This window comes from Sapajus apella, unplaced genomic scaffold, assembly GCF_009761245.1.
Source record: "Sapajus apella isolate SASKATOON/1434 unplaced genomic scaffold, GSC_monkey_1.0 scaffold14, whole genome shotgun sequence".
Classification (NCBI taxonomy): Eukaryota; Metazoa; Chordata; class Mammalia; order Primates; family Cebidae; genus Sapajus; species Sapajus apella.
This window is the reverse complement of record NW_022436954.1, coordinates 921,674-937,176: the sequence shown is the minus strand read 5'-3', so window position 1 is coordinate 937,176 and position 15,503 is coordinate 921,674. Positions and strand designations below refer to the sequence as shown.

Here is a 15,503-nt window from a genome sequence, read left to right as displayed (position 1 = left end):
AAAAAAAAAAAAAAAAAAAAAAAGCAAAAGTTCAGTTATAAGGGATCCTTAGCAATTAACAAATTTTTTAAAAAGGACATTTACAGCATTTTTTTTAACTTGAAAACTGAAGCACATCCTGGAGGTATCCCGATACCTTAGCTTTATCTCAGGGTGTTCGGGACGGCATAAGAGTGTGTCTAGGGATGTTCAAATGCAAGTGCCGGGCTACTGAGACCTGTAGAGTTGGTCTTCTAGTCCCAGTGTGCATTCTGGAAAAGGTGACCCCAGTTGCACTTCTGGGATGTCACTGGGTTGGGACAAAGCCAGTGTGGTGCCTGGTGGGTTCACCCCATTCTAAGCCTTTGAGACAGCACTGGCCTTACTTCCCAGGAGAAAAAGGCCATCTAGAAAGGCCATTCTGCCTTCTCCTGGTCACCCTAAACCCACTCTTGGTGTCTGGTGGCCCCCCATGAATGTATGCTAGGGTCTTGCCAAGACTTTGAGCCCTAAGGCCATTGTGAGAGTCAGAGCTGACGAGAATGCAGGGAGGAAGGCCCACATCTCCAAGTTGTTCTTCAAGATGAGGTGGAAGTTCCCTGTCATGGCAGCTTCTCATGGGGAGCTGACCCACAGGCAAAGCTCCTAGAGCCATGGCAGTGCTCAGGGTTGTCCAACATGAAGGCACCGGCCTCCTGACGAAAGCCCAGACCAGAGGTCCCCACAAGAGGAAGTTTGGGGAGTGGAAATGGGGGTGTGCCAGTATCTCGGAGCATCTAGGCACAGGGGACTGCCACATGGGATGTCCTCCGAGCCGGGCGCCCTGTGATGGCCGCTCAACCTGATGAGCAGCTGAGACATACACAACTCTGACACCTGTGGACACTCTCATGGTAGAGTTGGATGAGCGGCTTGGTTCCAGTCCTGCCCCTACCAGGCCAGAACCTCAGGGCAGTCTATACTTTTTCTTCTTCTTTAAGATGGAGTCTCACTGTCACCCGGGCTGGAATGCAATGGTGTGATCTCGGCTCACTGCAACCACCCTCTCCTGGCCTCAAGCAATTCTCAAGCCTCAGCCTCCTGAGAAGCTGGGATTACAGGCATGTGCCACCATACCCAGCTAATTTTCGTATTTTTATTAGAGACCAGGTTTCACCATGTTGGCCAGGCTGATCTCGAACTCCTGACCGCAAGTGTTCTGCCTGTCTCAGCCTCTCAAAGTGCTGGCATTATAGGTGTGAGCTACGGCACCTGGCCATACACTTTTAAAGAGTCTTCAGACAAAGAGGGGGAAGCAAAGGAACGAGAATGTGTAGCAGAAGTTATACGGCTGCCACGCACAGCATGCTTACCATCTGGCCCTTCTGGGAGGTGTTTGCCGACCCCTGGCCTAGACCATGTTTCCAGTTGTCAGCAAAATGCCAAGTGTTCACACAAAGCAAGAAAGCCCTTGCCCCATGGTGTCCAGGCAGCCAAATTTCCCCTGTAGCACTCTCTCCCTTCACAGCCAAGTCCAGCTGATTGGGCCTGCAGGCGCACTGGGCCCAGTGCTGCGTCCCTGCTCACGCATTCTCTCCATGATTCCTGGACCCACAAGCCGTCCTGGCTCTTTGGCGAGGGGTCATGCCCCTAGTGGATGCTAAGCATCTGCTCTTCAGGGAACTAGTCAGGCATGGTAAGAAACCCCTGATTCTCATCTCACTGGGCAGTGGGGACATTCTGGCTGGACGTGTGACCCAGTCCAGAGCCGTGCTGTCCTTGCCTGCATTCAAGGCCCTCCTCTCCCGCCCTCCTCAGCCCAGCTCCTCTGACTGCAGCAGGTGCTGTGTGGCTGTCTAGTCTCACATTCCCTTTTGCTGGGGTCCCTGAGCTGCAAGTGCCGGGTCCACCTGCTATGGTCCCAGCAATTTGCTTCCTCCAAGGAGCCTTTCCCCTCCAAGGGCTGGGCTGGGACTCCTTGGATGGCTAGGGTCAAATTTGTTTCTGTGCAGGTCTCTCCACTTTGGCCTCGCCTGTCAGCTTGGCTACTCCCCCTTGACTCAGGATCAGGTGACACTTGGGTGATCTGCTTTGGCCGGCTGTGACTTGGAGCTGCAGTTTGGTCTGTCCCTAGAAGCGGGGGTGCTAGGCAGTGGCTGTTCAGCTTTGCCTCAGGTGGGATGTGGCCACTGGTGGCCCCTAGGGTATTTTTCTCCAATGAAACGGGGGTTGAGATGTGTCTCTGGCATCGGGGAGTTATGTCCCACAACTGTGGTGAGCCAGGGCACTGCAGGGTGGGACACCCCTGGACATGCTTCCTGACAGTGCTGGCCTGGGCCCCTCCTCTGACCCCAGTGGAGGGCGAGGTCTGGGTGGGGTGCAGCAGCATGTGCCTTCACGAATATGACTAGAATGGGTGCCCTCAAGTTAGGTGACGAGCAGCTGGGGCCTAATAACACATCCCATGGGGGCATTCCAGGTGGTACCTGAGCTCTAGGGGTGTCCACAGAATCCAGCTCGCCTGGTACTGTGCACAGCTGCAGACAGGGAAGGGTGCCTTCCTGGCTGCCACCTGCCTGTGCTCAGGCCTGGACCCATGGAGATGCAGGAAGGCCTATCCCAGGTGGGAAGCCCTGGGCATCCCTCCTGGCCGGACTTCCAAGCTATGATAAGCTCAGAGGCTAAGGTGGCAGCCAGGGCTGAAAAGCCAAGGTGAGGGAAAGTTGTCGGCGTTGAACACTGACAGAGGGGTCAGACCCAGAAGATGCCAGAGGACTGAGGCCCTGCAGGGAGGCCTGGGAGCAGGTGGGTGTGGGAAGGCTTTGACCAGGCTCAGCTGTGCTGTTAGGCCATGTCTGGGCACATCAAGGAGGGAAGGACTCTTGAGCGTAAAAGCTTTCCTGGGATTACAATTTAAATGAGCCGAATCGAGAAGCTCCCCTTTCCAGCTGGGCCCTTCCAGGAGCCACACATCTGTTTCTTCTGTATTAACAAACCCCACAGCTGATGGGGCTGGTTCACTTCCATCCACTACACACTGAGGGTTCACTGCCAGGCTTCCCTGGGGCACTGCCTGGAATCCTCACGTGCCCAGATTGAACAGGCTGCAGGCTGTGATTTTAAGACCTCAGGGCCTGCGGCAGGCATCCTGCCAACAACACCTCACGTAACTGTGTGCCCAGGGTAAAGGAAAGGTGTCCTGGTCAGTAATGACAACCATCCTTGAATCAGGTGGAAGTTGGGGCCCATCATCTAGTTTCTCATCCTAATGAGAAGTTGGCTGTAGTGGAGGGATTGTTCCCACGTTGAGAGGAAAACATTTCAGGTCTGAGATGAATAAGGCCATACAGGGGCAAACGATGGGACCAGGTGGGAGCTGGGGCTGGTGTTGGGGGTGCCCCCAAGCCTTGTGCCCGCCATGTGGATGTGCTGCCCAGCCCTGGGCCCTGGTGGGCAGCAGCAGCAGCAGCAGGAGGCTTCTTTGCCATTGGCTGGGTCACCATTGGCATGCTCTGCCTCATCCAGGAGAAGCACGCGGCAGGGTGGGCACCCTTCCCATTATCCTAGTCGCCCCATCAGAGGGTGGGGTTGGTCATGTCATTGAAGGTGCATCCCTCCAGCTGTGGCCACCTTGACTGTAGACATTTGGTCTCTGTTTTAAACCTTTCCCTTCTTGCTTCCAAGCCCCAAACAAATGTTCTTTTGAACCAGAACATGTGAGAGCAACTGGGCTTGTTGGGCTGGTAGGGTCAGGGGCTAGCATTCCTTTTTAAGTTAGTGTGATTCAAATGAAAAGAGGGAAAATCCTGCATTGCTCCATCACGGGGGTGCGGGTCCCCTCCTGGTCCTTGCCTCTTGGGGATGTGGCCAGTGGGAGCGAGCTGGCCTGACCTTCTCAGTCCCTGTCTTGGAGAACTTATACCAGGATATGGAGACTCTTCAGAAACACCACAGGACTGCAGATTCCTGCTTCTCATTTTAGGCTCCTAAGGATTATGCTTAATTTCTAAAAGCTCAGAACTAGGTCTTTATTCAGGGACTCCAGATGAAGGGGATTAGTGAATCCGGCCCCCGGCAGTCTTAGAATGAAGTGCTGTGTCTGAAAATGATCCTCAGACAGATTTGAAACTGTTAAATCCCAAAACACTCTAGTGAGAAGCTGATGAAGATGCTCCAGCAGTCACCCGTGTTTCAGCCATCTGAGCAATGTGCATTTGCTCTAGTAGGCACACGTGATGCTGACCAGACACTGGGAGAGTGTGCTCTGGAAGGGGAGGTGGTAGGTTTGTCGCTTGCCTGCCCTGCCTGTCACCAGGGCCCCCTAGCCTGTGAGCTGACTTTGGACCATGAGCTACATTCAGGTTCCCCTGTAAGGGGGCAGGAAGCAACGTGCCCTGTGCCCTGTGCTAGAGAAATCTTGCCACTGCCCTGTATCCTCAGCGAGTCACAAGGGAGTCACCAAATCAAGGAGTAACACAACCCCAGCATCCATACTGAGGCCAGGAGGCCCAGGACCACACGGGCACCTGGTGGCTGAGTCTCCCGGTTCCCCAGGTAGGAAATGGGCGTCGGACTGAAATGATCCTGGGTCCATTGTCTAGCGAGTTCCTTTGCCTGTGGCCATGCAGCAGGCTCAGAGCCTGGGAGCCAGCCCCACTGAGGAGCAGAATGCCCAGCTGTTTGTTTCTCCATTGACTCGTCAGAACCTTCTGGGGAGAAAGCAGCAGACCAGACCCTGTTGAGGATGGCGTGGGGCTGCTGCAGCTCTTCAGCATTCCTAGGACCCAATTCATCCTCCAAGATGATCCAGGGACCCTGTTGGTTCTCAGTCACACAAGGCTCTCTCCCCTCGTGTGAGCTTGAAGTAGTTTGTCCACCTCTCTGGAGGTGCAGTGCCATGGGGTCCTGTCTATGAGTGAAAGAGTACAAATGTCCCTCCATTTCCAAAAGGAAAACACACATCTGCAGCACCAGATGTTAGAGGACAGAGCTGCATGTGTTAGAAGCAGCAGCCGGTGCCAGCTGGCCAGCCTCTTGGTTTAATCTCCCAACGAGGCAGTGAAGGGTGGCAGTGTGTGCTTGGACCCTGGTGGACTGGTCCTGGTCCGCGGGCTCTGAGTCACATGCTTTCCAAGGGCTGGAGGTGTAGCCAGAGGTGTCTGGTAGGGTGGAGGCCACAGTCCCCTTCATGTGCCCTGGGGTCAGAGGTCCATTCTACCCGCTGCCTGACAGCCAGCTTCTGCCTGAGCCCAGCACAGGGTCTGGGAGCCAGTGAAGGTGCTTAAAGAATACTCAAAGACTAAACAAGGATTTTACAGATAGAGAACTGAAAACCTGGGATCACTAAGCAGAGTAAAGCTAGTGGGGGCAGAGCTGGGATTTGAGGTGCTTTGCCAGGGCTGTCAAGACAAATGACCACACACTGGGGGGCTTAAAACAATGGAAACGTCTCCCTGCACGGCTCTGGAGGCTGCAAGTCCAAGGTCAGGCCCCTCCGGAGGGTCTGAGGAGAATCTTTCCTGCCTCTCCCCGCTGCTGGGGCTGCTGGAAATCTGTGGTGTTTCTTGGGCTTGTTCCTTCCTTCTTTACAAGCACACATCACTGGATGTAGACACCCCCCAGGTCCAGCATGCCCTCTTCTTGATTACATCTGCAAGGATCCTATTTCCAAGTAAGGTCCCATTCGCAGAACTGAGGGCCACTTTTCAACCCAATACAACTGCAAAGGCCTGAATTTTTATCCACATGGCCTTTCTGGAGCATGACAAGTGCTTTTTCTAAGGCGAGGTCAGTCTTCCTAGAGACAGGTGGAGGCAGCATGAGGGGCCTGGCGCATTTGCCATGTACCTACTTTGTGCTCCGCACATCACATGTGTACCCTTGGAATGTGCTCATGGTCTGGGAGGCAGGGACTCTCAGCATCCCTCAGTGTCTTCAGTCCCCAGCAGGATCCCCCAATGTGACCAGGCTGGGCCACGGCTGCTGGTCCCTTTGGGGTCCTCCTGCCCATACCCCCACCACGTTATATCTGGGGTTGGGGTTCCGGGGCATTTAAGCTCAAATTTGTAGCCAGTTTCTCTTGCTCAGAGGGGAGGTAGATCTCTCTTTGGGGCTCCTGCCTGTGCTCTGCGTGAACTATGCCTGGCCATGCAGGCTGTGACTCTTCTTTTCCTTCAATACCACCCTAGGGGAGGAGGGTGGGATGGATAGGGCCAGGTCCCAGCAGGCCACAGGCACCCACAGCGGCTCAGCCACCTGAGTCCTGAGCTGTTCTCCCTGACAAGGGTCTTTTGTTGTCCCTCGCTGTTCTGGCAACTGGGTTCCTGGGCACCCAGGGTTGGGTGTCTTCCTCAGGTAGGCGATGAATAGAGGGCCGTTCCCATGAGCTGGGGGTTGGCCTTGGATTGAAGGAGCATTCACATAGAAATGTAATTGCACAACATAGAAGAGTATTCTGTACCCTGTGCGTCCACCACATCCTCGGTGCAGCAGTGGGGCCTAGAAAGCCCACTGGGGTTTTCTGGGCAGCTGCAGGATGTTGGTGTAGGCCCTGGGCTGCTGCACAGAGGCTGCTGGGATGACACAGGTGGGGGTGGTGGGCAGGGACAGCCAGGGGAGGAGGCAGTGGTGGTTCTGTGCCCACTTCAGGATCCATTCCCAAATAGTGTGATTGGGACGCAGTTAAGATGTGCCTTAGGGCCAGGGCCTCTGGCCAGGTACTAGGGTCCTCCCAACTCCAAGGGATGTGTAGTTGGAAGTGTGCTTTTTTTTTTTTTTTTGAGACAGGGTTTCACCATGTTGGCCAGGGTGGTCTTGAACTCCTGACCTCAGGCAGTCTGCCTGCCTCGGCCTCCCAAAGTGCTGGGATTCCAGGTATGAGCCACCACACCCAGCCGGGAGTGCTGCTTTTAGTTGTTGGGGGAGCTGCATCCAGCAGGTGGTGAGCAGTACCCCTAGATGTGCTTGCTGCTGTGGAAGGGGGGACCTGAGTGTCTCTGGGGCTCACAGCCACAGTGACTGCCAGTCTCCCACCCCACACCAGCCCTGGGTGCGGAGGTGTAGTCAAAGGGCTCACACTGCTCCCTTCTCCGCCCAGTGGCAGGCACAGAGCAGCCTCTTGGGGAGTGGGTGATTTCTGGGCATTAAAGGGAGGCAGTCCCTGCCCACCACAAAGGGGGCGTGAGGGTCAGGAATGCAGCCAGGGGCTCTGCTCACCTGCAAGTCACCCATCCAGGCAGCCTTATGTGACTCAGTCCCCTGGGAGGCCTCACAGACAGAGCTTGGAGGCCACCTGGCCGGGACAGGCTCAGCTGAGACCAAATGGGTCCCATCAGCCTCACAGTCATGACAATGTGGACACAGCACAGCTCAGGGAAGAAACACAGGACACGCTGGGGAAACACAGACAGGAGAAGCCAAGCAGGAAGGACAGACAAACGAATGTGTTCCAGGGCAGGGGCTCCTCGGGCAGGACCCGGCATGGAGAAGACAACACAAGGCTTTGTGGCACACTTGAGACTTCATGGTGTCACAAAGGAGGTTTCTGTTCCACGGGGGATGATGGGCAGGGGGCTGAGACAGACACTGGGCCTCCCTTACCCTTCTTCTTCCGGACGGAGGCTTGCAAACAGAAAGGGGAGCGCTGTGAGCCACCAGGACGTAGCGCCTGCTGGCAGCCTACACTAGGGCCTTTTCAGCTCAGGGCACCTCAGGAGCAGGCTGGGCTGGCACTGGGGTGGCAGGCAGGGAGCAGGGGCCGTCTGGAGCGCTGCGAACGCAGGCTGCGCTATCCATGGAGCAGCTTTCCCCAGACCTTGGCTACCTGCACAACTGTCCTGTCTGCCCTGCTCATTAACTTACTGCCTGGCAGTGGAAAGGGGCTTTCCTTCTTCCTCAGTGCCCCTCATCTCACCAGCACCCTGCCAAAGTTGGGGATGAGCTCTCAGAGCAGACTTGAGCAGAGGAGGCTGGATCAGCCTTTGGAGCGCACCTATGGCCTTTCCTGCCTCATTCCTTTGTCTCTCAACTGAGCCGAGCTCACGGGAGCACCCCTTAGAAAGATGAGAGTTGCTGGGCTCGTCCATTTGGGGAGTCCCGGGATAGGCCCCTGTGGAGAGGGCCTGGAGGCCCTCAATCTCCTCCGTTGCCTGTGAGGCTGGGGCACATGGAAGTGGGTTTCCCATGCGGGAAACTACTGGTTCTGGGTAGGTCTGGGTGGGTAGGGCAGTGCCACTGGAGGGCTGCTGTTTTGTAGAAGACTGAGGCCTCATGCCCGTCCTGACTCCAGCCCCACAACCTCGTGAGAGGCGGCCTGGCCAGCCTCAGTGCCCTGAGGAGTGATGACCGCTGCTTTACTGCTGTCGCAATACTTGCTAGACCCCTCTCAGGAAAGCTGCCTGTGCCAGGAGTGCAGGGAGGATGGGGCCTGTGAGTGAAAGCACTGGCAGGGGGCTGGGCTCTCAACACCCCGGGCCAGCTGGACTGGACGGTGGGCCTCGGGCAGGGGCTCATGTCTGTGCCCATGTAAGCTCCCTTCACCAGCTCCAATTTGTGCTCCAGTGGAGCAAGCGTTTCCACCCACACGCCATTCTCTGTGCATTTCAGAGCCACCCTCTTTCCAAAGGTGTCCCTGGGCTTCATGGTGACTCCCCTGAACAGGGTCCTGCGTGGCCAGCATGGCTGGTAGTCGCCCTTTCCCAGTCTACAAGATGGAGTCAGAGGGCCAGAGCCTCTCTCTGTTCCTTGTAGACCTTTTACAAAGGTGCCAGGAGTTCCTAAGCCTGCTATGCAGACCAGATCGCTCTGTGAAGCCCACACTATCTATACAGATCCCAGGGGGGCTGGAGCCTTCTGGTCTGAGCCATGTGGGGAGGAGCTCCCACAGGCCTCCAAGGCCTGGGCCAAGGTGGATGTCGGTGGGGTGCCCTAGACAGCAGGGGGAGCTGCTTTGGGTACCTGGTGGGGCTGCTTACCTTTATCCACTAGTGAGAGGCCCAAAAATTCAAAACAAAACAATGTTAGATAAACAGAAAAGAGGAAGGACTAGCAATAACTCCCCGCCAGGCTCCAAGGGAGGTGCACGCGTGGGGCTGCTGGGCATGCAGGGGCATTTCCTGATGCATGTCTGGGTGCAGAGGCAAGAAGAGGGTAGTGAGCAAGCATGGGGTCATGCATAGCCTGATGCTTTGCAAAGGGCAGCTCAGGGACAGGCATGGTGACAGTGCGGTGCTGGGCTGGGCCGGGTGTGTGACTTACCGAGCTCCTCCAGCTCCGAGGTCATGGATTTGGAGCGCAGGGTGAGGGCCGTGGTTGGTGCTCGCTTTGGAGGCGGGGGAGCTGGAGGGCAGAGGACAGATGGTGTGAGACCCCAGCCTATGTTTTCAGACATGGGAATAAGGCCGGTGGTGGCCCCGTAGGCTGGCAGGTGGGTTTGTGGGCTGTTTGGCTGTGGTGGTCAGGGGCTGCGCAGGCATGCTTAGGATAAGAAAGGACAGGTGCTCAGCAGGGTCTTTCCGTATCCCTGAACTGCAGTGCAGAGCCTGCCCTCTCATGAGTGGGCCTGGGCAGGCGGAGGGAGGGGATGGGACACCAACTGGGAAGCCAGTGGAAGCCTGCAAAAGGGGACACCTGCTAGTGACTAACAGGGCATGCCTGGTGGGGCACGGATAGTTCCGGCAGCCTGCAAGCCCCAAGTCAATGTCATGGGTTCTGGTGGCAAATTCCACCAGCCTTACTCTTGTGCCTCGGCTCTCAGAAGTGTGGGCTCAGCTGGAGAGAGGGCCCACCAGCTGTCCTGCCCACCACCACCCACCCCCAGTAGGGCCCCAGGCTGGAGCTGGGCAGTGTGGGGTGAGTACCTTTCTTCCTGGCGGTGTCGTCGGGGTCCAGATTCCTGGTTACTGTGACCACCTTAAGGACCAGGTGATTCCCTCCCTGTCGGATCATGTTCACCACCTGCCTGTGGCCGACTTTGACAACATTCTCATTGTTAACCTGTGGGAAGGCGGGGAAAATGGCATCAGTGAGAGCCAGCGGAGAGGAAGACAGCTGGCACCCACCCAACGCAGAGACAATGTGGGCTCCTAAAAGGGGGCGAATGCAGGGAAGTGAAGGGAGTGAGACTGTCATGTTTTTGGAAACAAAGGTGCTTTTGGGGAAACCAGAATGAATGTTGCTGTGATTGTGGAGGTCACTTAATTGTGGCTCAGGAGGCTGGGGCAGGCCCGTTGGGGTGGGGAGGACTTCCTCTGACACTGCAGCTCTCCATTGAGTCCTCTGCAGCTGAAGCTGAGGAATGACTGATTCCTATTTAACCTGAGCATCCTTAAGTGCTCACTTTTACAGGCCTGGGGCAATTTTCACAGCCACCGAAAGACTGCCTGCGAAAAGCCATACAGGCAAGTTCCCGGGTTGGGCTGCACCAGGCTCTGCATCCTCACAGGAGGAGGAAAGGTGGTGCTTAATTGCTTCTCATATATTCTGGGAATACACATCACACTGACGCGGCCCCTTTCCTCCCACTCCCTCCCTGCTCTCTCACTCCAGAGGCCTGAGAAAGCAGAGAAGCCTGGCCCAACAGGGCACTCACTGAGTGGGGTCCCTGGCCCGTGTCAGGGGCCAGCTACCCCAGTGCTCCTGGGATGGTGGGTGGCAGGCTGGGGACCCCTAAGGCTGCCACACTGTGGCCTTTGTCCTGTGGTCCTTTTAGGAGCCCATTACCTCCCGTGCGCCATTTGTCCTCACTGTGGCAAATGTACCAAGCACGGAAGCAGGAATGGACTCGGGGCCATCACACAGGCAGAGGCGGGGCTGGGCCCTGGCTCCTCTGCTGTGCACTCCTCTCACCTCCCTGAGCAACGCTGAGCAGCAGATGGCCTTGTTCTCTGCCTCCCAAGCCCATGCCACTCCCAGAGGAAACCCAAGTGACAGAGACTGGAACTGGGCAGGTGACTGGGCTGACACCGCCCACCCTGGCTATTGCAGGAATAACCCTTAGTGGTTTTCAGATGTTGCTGTGAAAAGGCCCTGGGTTCATCCCTGTCCATGCAATTGAGCTCCACAGGCGGCCTCTGGCACCATCATCCCAGCAGCTCCTGAATGGGTACACAGCCCAACGGCCGCTGTCTCTAGGTAGCAGCAGGGAGGAGGAAGCCTGGAAGGTGAAGTTCACAGCTACTTTACACACCATCTTCGAACAAAGAAAAGCACCCCGATTGTAAACAACAGATAAGAAGCTTTGAAGCCATGCCCTTCACCAGCCACATTGTGGTGTACAATGTGGATTGTACTGTGGATTCTTCTGCTGTGGATTCTTCAAAAGCTAAACATCCGGTGTACCCACAAACAGAAAACTTATCAAAGCCTGTGTGCTGCTTGGTGGATTTTCACAAATCCAATACCTGTGCAAGAGCTGGATAGAAGCAGGTACCGCCCAGCTCCCCGTACTGTTGACAGGCCCAGGACGTGCCAGTTTCGGTCACTTCTGAGGTGGCTGCTCCAGGCAGAGCTGCGAGAAGCTCAGGGAGGACACAGTGGGGCCAGGGCAGTCCACATGCAGCTGCTCTGCAGTCTCTGCTGTGGAACTAGCCCATTCACATGCACCTGCCACGCCCGCCCTGTTTCAGCAGTGAGTACCCAGTGTCCTGGGAATATCCTTGGTTCTGGGCCCACCGGACAGCTGGTCACCCTGCATCACCCCAAAGATGTAGTCTTGGGAGTAGAGCCATCCTAGTGGGGCCTTGGGAGAGATGCCCACCTCCAGCAGCAGTGGTCTTTGAAAGGTGACTCCTGGGGGCTGTCCCTTTCACTGAGGCTCTCAGAGTGTAATTAGGAAAGCAGATGGCTTTACAAAGTAAAGAAGCCGGACCAAGGAAGACAGTGCCAAGATTCTCGGAGGGCAGACCTCAGCTTGCAGTACCCTCACTGCTCTGGCTTGGACAGGCAACAGGACACAAGCCACAAGCTATCAGTTCTCTCCCCTCCAATCAGCACACCCAGGCAGCAGCTGTTTCTCAGAAATTCATTCATTCATTCATTCATTCATTCATTCATTCATTCCAGTGTTTCTATTCCCGGTGCCACTAGAAGCCATGAGGCACAGGCAGTTCAGCTGTCCCTGCCTCCATCTGTGGGAAGTTTGAGACCTCATTAGGGAGTTTTGGCCAACACACAGAAGCACACACATACCTTCAGGTGGCTGAGTACCACTTTAGAAGGCAGAGGTCTCAACCCACCAGGGAGGAGCAGTGTGGGCAGAGGATGTGTGTTTGCAGGACAGTAGGTGAACTGGTGGCCGGAGTAGAGTGGGCAAGGAAGTGGTAAGGGGTTGGGGGCACAGAAAAGGCCAAGGCCTGAGAGCAGGGTCTTGGATGCCAGGGAGTGCCGAGGTCTGATGCAGAGATGCCTCATTTCTGCACACTGTGTGTATGAGGTGCCAAACAGACATAGGGGCCACCAAGACATTGGGTTCTCAAACAGATGGAGGGGGCAGGCTGCCCAGGCTCAGGAGCCACAAGGCCAGTGCATAAGGCCTTGGTGAGAAGACCCAGCAGCAGGGAGCCCCCAGTTGCCTGGCACTGGATCCCTGGGGGTCATCCCTTAGAAGGCTGTGGGTAGAGAGGGGAAGACGAGCCCACCTTGAGATGGGCTGGGACCAGCTTCTTTGCTCTGGGCAGGCCCCCAGTGCCAGGCATTGAGGGGGTTCCAACCAAGAAAATGGGCATTACTACCTGCTTGCTCCTGCCACCCATCTGTGTCGTGTTCTCTGGATCTGATGCTTGGGGAGACTATGGCACTGGCACAGGGATGGGCCACCAGTTACTGGAGAGGTCAGGCGCAAGTCGGGGCCTCCTGAGGGCTTGTGGGGCTAATGGGGACTCTAGCAGCCTGGCTGTGGGCAGGGAGGGTCTGGGGACATGGCTCCAACTGTGGCCTGCTGACCATCACAGCCTTGGGCTCACTCCTTAGAATCCACGTCCTCCAGAATCTCCTGGAGTGCATTTGTGGTGGCTGGATGCTGTCCTTCTGTGACCTCGGCCACTTAGGGAGAAGTTTGTTCCTGTGCCTTGGGAGGGTCAGGGGGCTGGAGAGCTGTTTCCTTGGAAGTGTGAGAGGCAGGCATTACTCTTCTCTGGGCAGGAGAGACCATGTTTTCGGAAAAGGGCCTCTCGGGGAGTGAGCCACTCATGGGGGATTCTCAGGAAGCTTGGCTGTGGGGCCAGGACCCTGGTGTCCCCAGAACCTTCCTTGTCTGCAGCTGACAGTCTGGGTGCACGTTCTGGCGGCACCTCCACACAGTCACACTGCCCCAGCCAGAGGTGCTCCTGCATGGGGGCAGGCTGGCTGCCCAGATGCGATGTCTCATATCTGAGCCTGCAGAAGCTGCTGTTCCCACCTAACTCCTAATCAGAAGGGCCCCCTGATTCCCGATTCTGTCCCCTATATCCCTCATAGACCTGCTGCCCCCAGCAGACTGCAGCAAATGGCAGGAGCTACTGAGGAGAGCTCAGAGGAAATGAGGCTCCCATGGGCCCTGGAAACGCCACTTGGCCTTCCCTGAAAGCTGATGACAAAGAGGCAGGGCTTACAGAGATGGAACTAGGTTTGGAATCAGTTCTTGGGCATCTGACCCCCCTCTGACCTCTGAAATCTGTCTACCCCAGGTCTTCCTGGGTCATGAGCCACTTCTAAACAAAGTTGCTTTGGATGAGCTCCCCTGCAGGCCCAGCCCCAACTGGAGGGCCGTCCCTCCCGCTTCAAAGAGGGATGGCATCTGGAGCCCTGGTCCTGGTGGGTCTGCACTCCTCTGGAGTCAGCATGTTGTGGGGTCCAGAGCCTGCGGGGGGACCCTGCTGCTTGCTGGGTGCCTGTGGGCAGGAGGACGCTTGCCTCTCTAGCGGGGTGTACTCAGTAAACAGCATGGCTTCTTGCCCTGGCAAGCACTTGGGGGCAGCGATGCGGCACCAACGGGGCCTCAAACCATCCACACACACCCTAGGATGTTCCCTTTGGTTCCCATCCAGTGCTTACCAAGGGTCAAATCTCACCCACACAGTGCCTCAATCAGTTTTGACTTAGCTGTCACAATTTAAAAAGTACAAGAGCTTTGCATAAAAAGTCTAGAATTTCAGTTTCCATTGAAAAAAAACTGCCAGAACCCTGGCACTTGGGGAGATGGGCCACCCACTTGCAAGCAACATCCTCCCCTGCTGTTAGCTGGGGCTGTGATTGCTGCTGTGCCTGCCCGCCCCAGCCTCCCGGGCCCTGGCATCACCTCCTTGGCTTGAGGGGGCATTGGATTTGTGGCTCTTGCCAGCCACCAGTGAAAGAGAACACTGTTATCACTGCCTTTGATACCATCTGTGTTTAGACTTTTGGGAAGGGACAGATTGAACTCTGCACATTGCTGGTCTCAAACTCAGTCCAGGTGACATTCATGAAATTGATTTCTATTTCCTAGGGAACCTGCAGGTGACTGGTGAGCCCTGTATCATCTAAGCTTCCCAGGTCAGTCTCCTGTGCCAGAGCTCAGATCTCAAACATTAACCTTGTGCCCAAAGTCTTTGCCCTGCAGAGGGAGAGGGGGTGTCTGCAAGGGGCCTGCAGCAGCCTCTATCAGAATGAGGAAGAGGCATGTCATGTGGGTCCTGGGGCAGAGGCAGGTGGCCACCCTGTCTGTCCCATTCTTGAGTTACACTGAACCCTAGATGCACGCCCAGTGGACAGACACGGACATGAGGTCTTGAGGGGACTGTGGGGGACCCCAACTCAAACCTGGGCTTGCGAAAGCCAGGAAAGTGGCTCCGAATCTCACGCTTAATATAGAAACCACATCCCCATCAATGAAGAGCCGGTCCCATCATCAAGCATGTGGTCCCAGTGACGCGCGTTTGCAATTAGACTCTAAATACCATCAAGGCACTAAAAATGCCGACTTCCCCAAAGCAGCTGGGCCTGGGAGGCACCCGCAGGAGTGGGGCTTGCAATTTTTCGGGGTGTTTAGAGGCTGTACAAATGAACTCAGACCGGTAGTAACTCCTGCAACGCACACTTGCTCTGCGCCTCTCCAGGGTGTGGTTTAAATTCTGTCAAGAGGACACAGGCCATGAGAATGTGCTACAGGGACCTCCATAATATGGGCCCAGGGTACGAGGCCCCCCTGGTGAGAACTTGGCTACACTGACAGCCTGTGCCCGGCTCTGACCTTGGGCAATGGGAACCTGTCCACCAGGAGCACCACTGAGTGCCAGGCCTCACGGGGTGGATGGTGCCCATGTGCTGCTGGGCACATAGCTGCCGTGTCCCCCTCAGCTGAGCACAGAGAATCCATCCTGACCCTCTGCCCACACTGACCATTCCCAACAGAATGCTCAGCACCCCTTCCCACCATCCTGTCCCTCCAGTTGCCCCTAAGGGCAGGGCTAAGTCCTGGGGCGGGGCAGACTCTGCCCCCTGCCCTACCCTGCCTGCTGATGCATCATCTATGTGTCCCCAGATACTTGTTCTGGACAGAGCTGTGTCCTGCCCAAATTTATATGTTGGAATCC

The 15,503-nt window shown here is 56.1% G+C and overlaps 1 protein-coding gene across 9 annotated transcripts in view; it reads right to left on the bottom strand.

The window, feature by feature from the left end:
• Nucleotides 1-15,503, bottom strand: part of SHANK2 (SH3 and multiple ankyrin repeat domains 2) — a 687,472-nt gene that overhangs the window by 24,841 nt on the left and 647,128 nt on the right. For 7 of the 9 annotated variants that reach the window (XM_032282493.1, XM_032282495.1, XM_032282494.1 and 4 more), the window contains 4 exons: nucleotides 9,816-9,951; nucleotides 9,214-9,294; nucleotides 8,931-8,939; nucleotides 7,558-7,578 (listed from right to left, as the gene is read on the bottom strand). In XM_032282493.1, coding sequence (XP_032138384.1) covers nucleotides 7,558-7,578; nucleotides 8,931-8,939; nucleotides 9,214-9,294; nucleotides 9,816-9,951 — 247 coding nt within the window. The remainder of the gene's footprint in view (nucleotides 1-7,557; nucleotides 7,579-8,930; nucleotides 8,940-9,213; nucleotides 9,295-9,815; nucleotides 9,952-15,503) is intronic. The other 2 variants (XM_032282490.1, XM_032282492.1) reach the window with 2 other exon arrangements.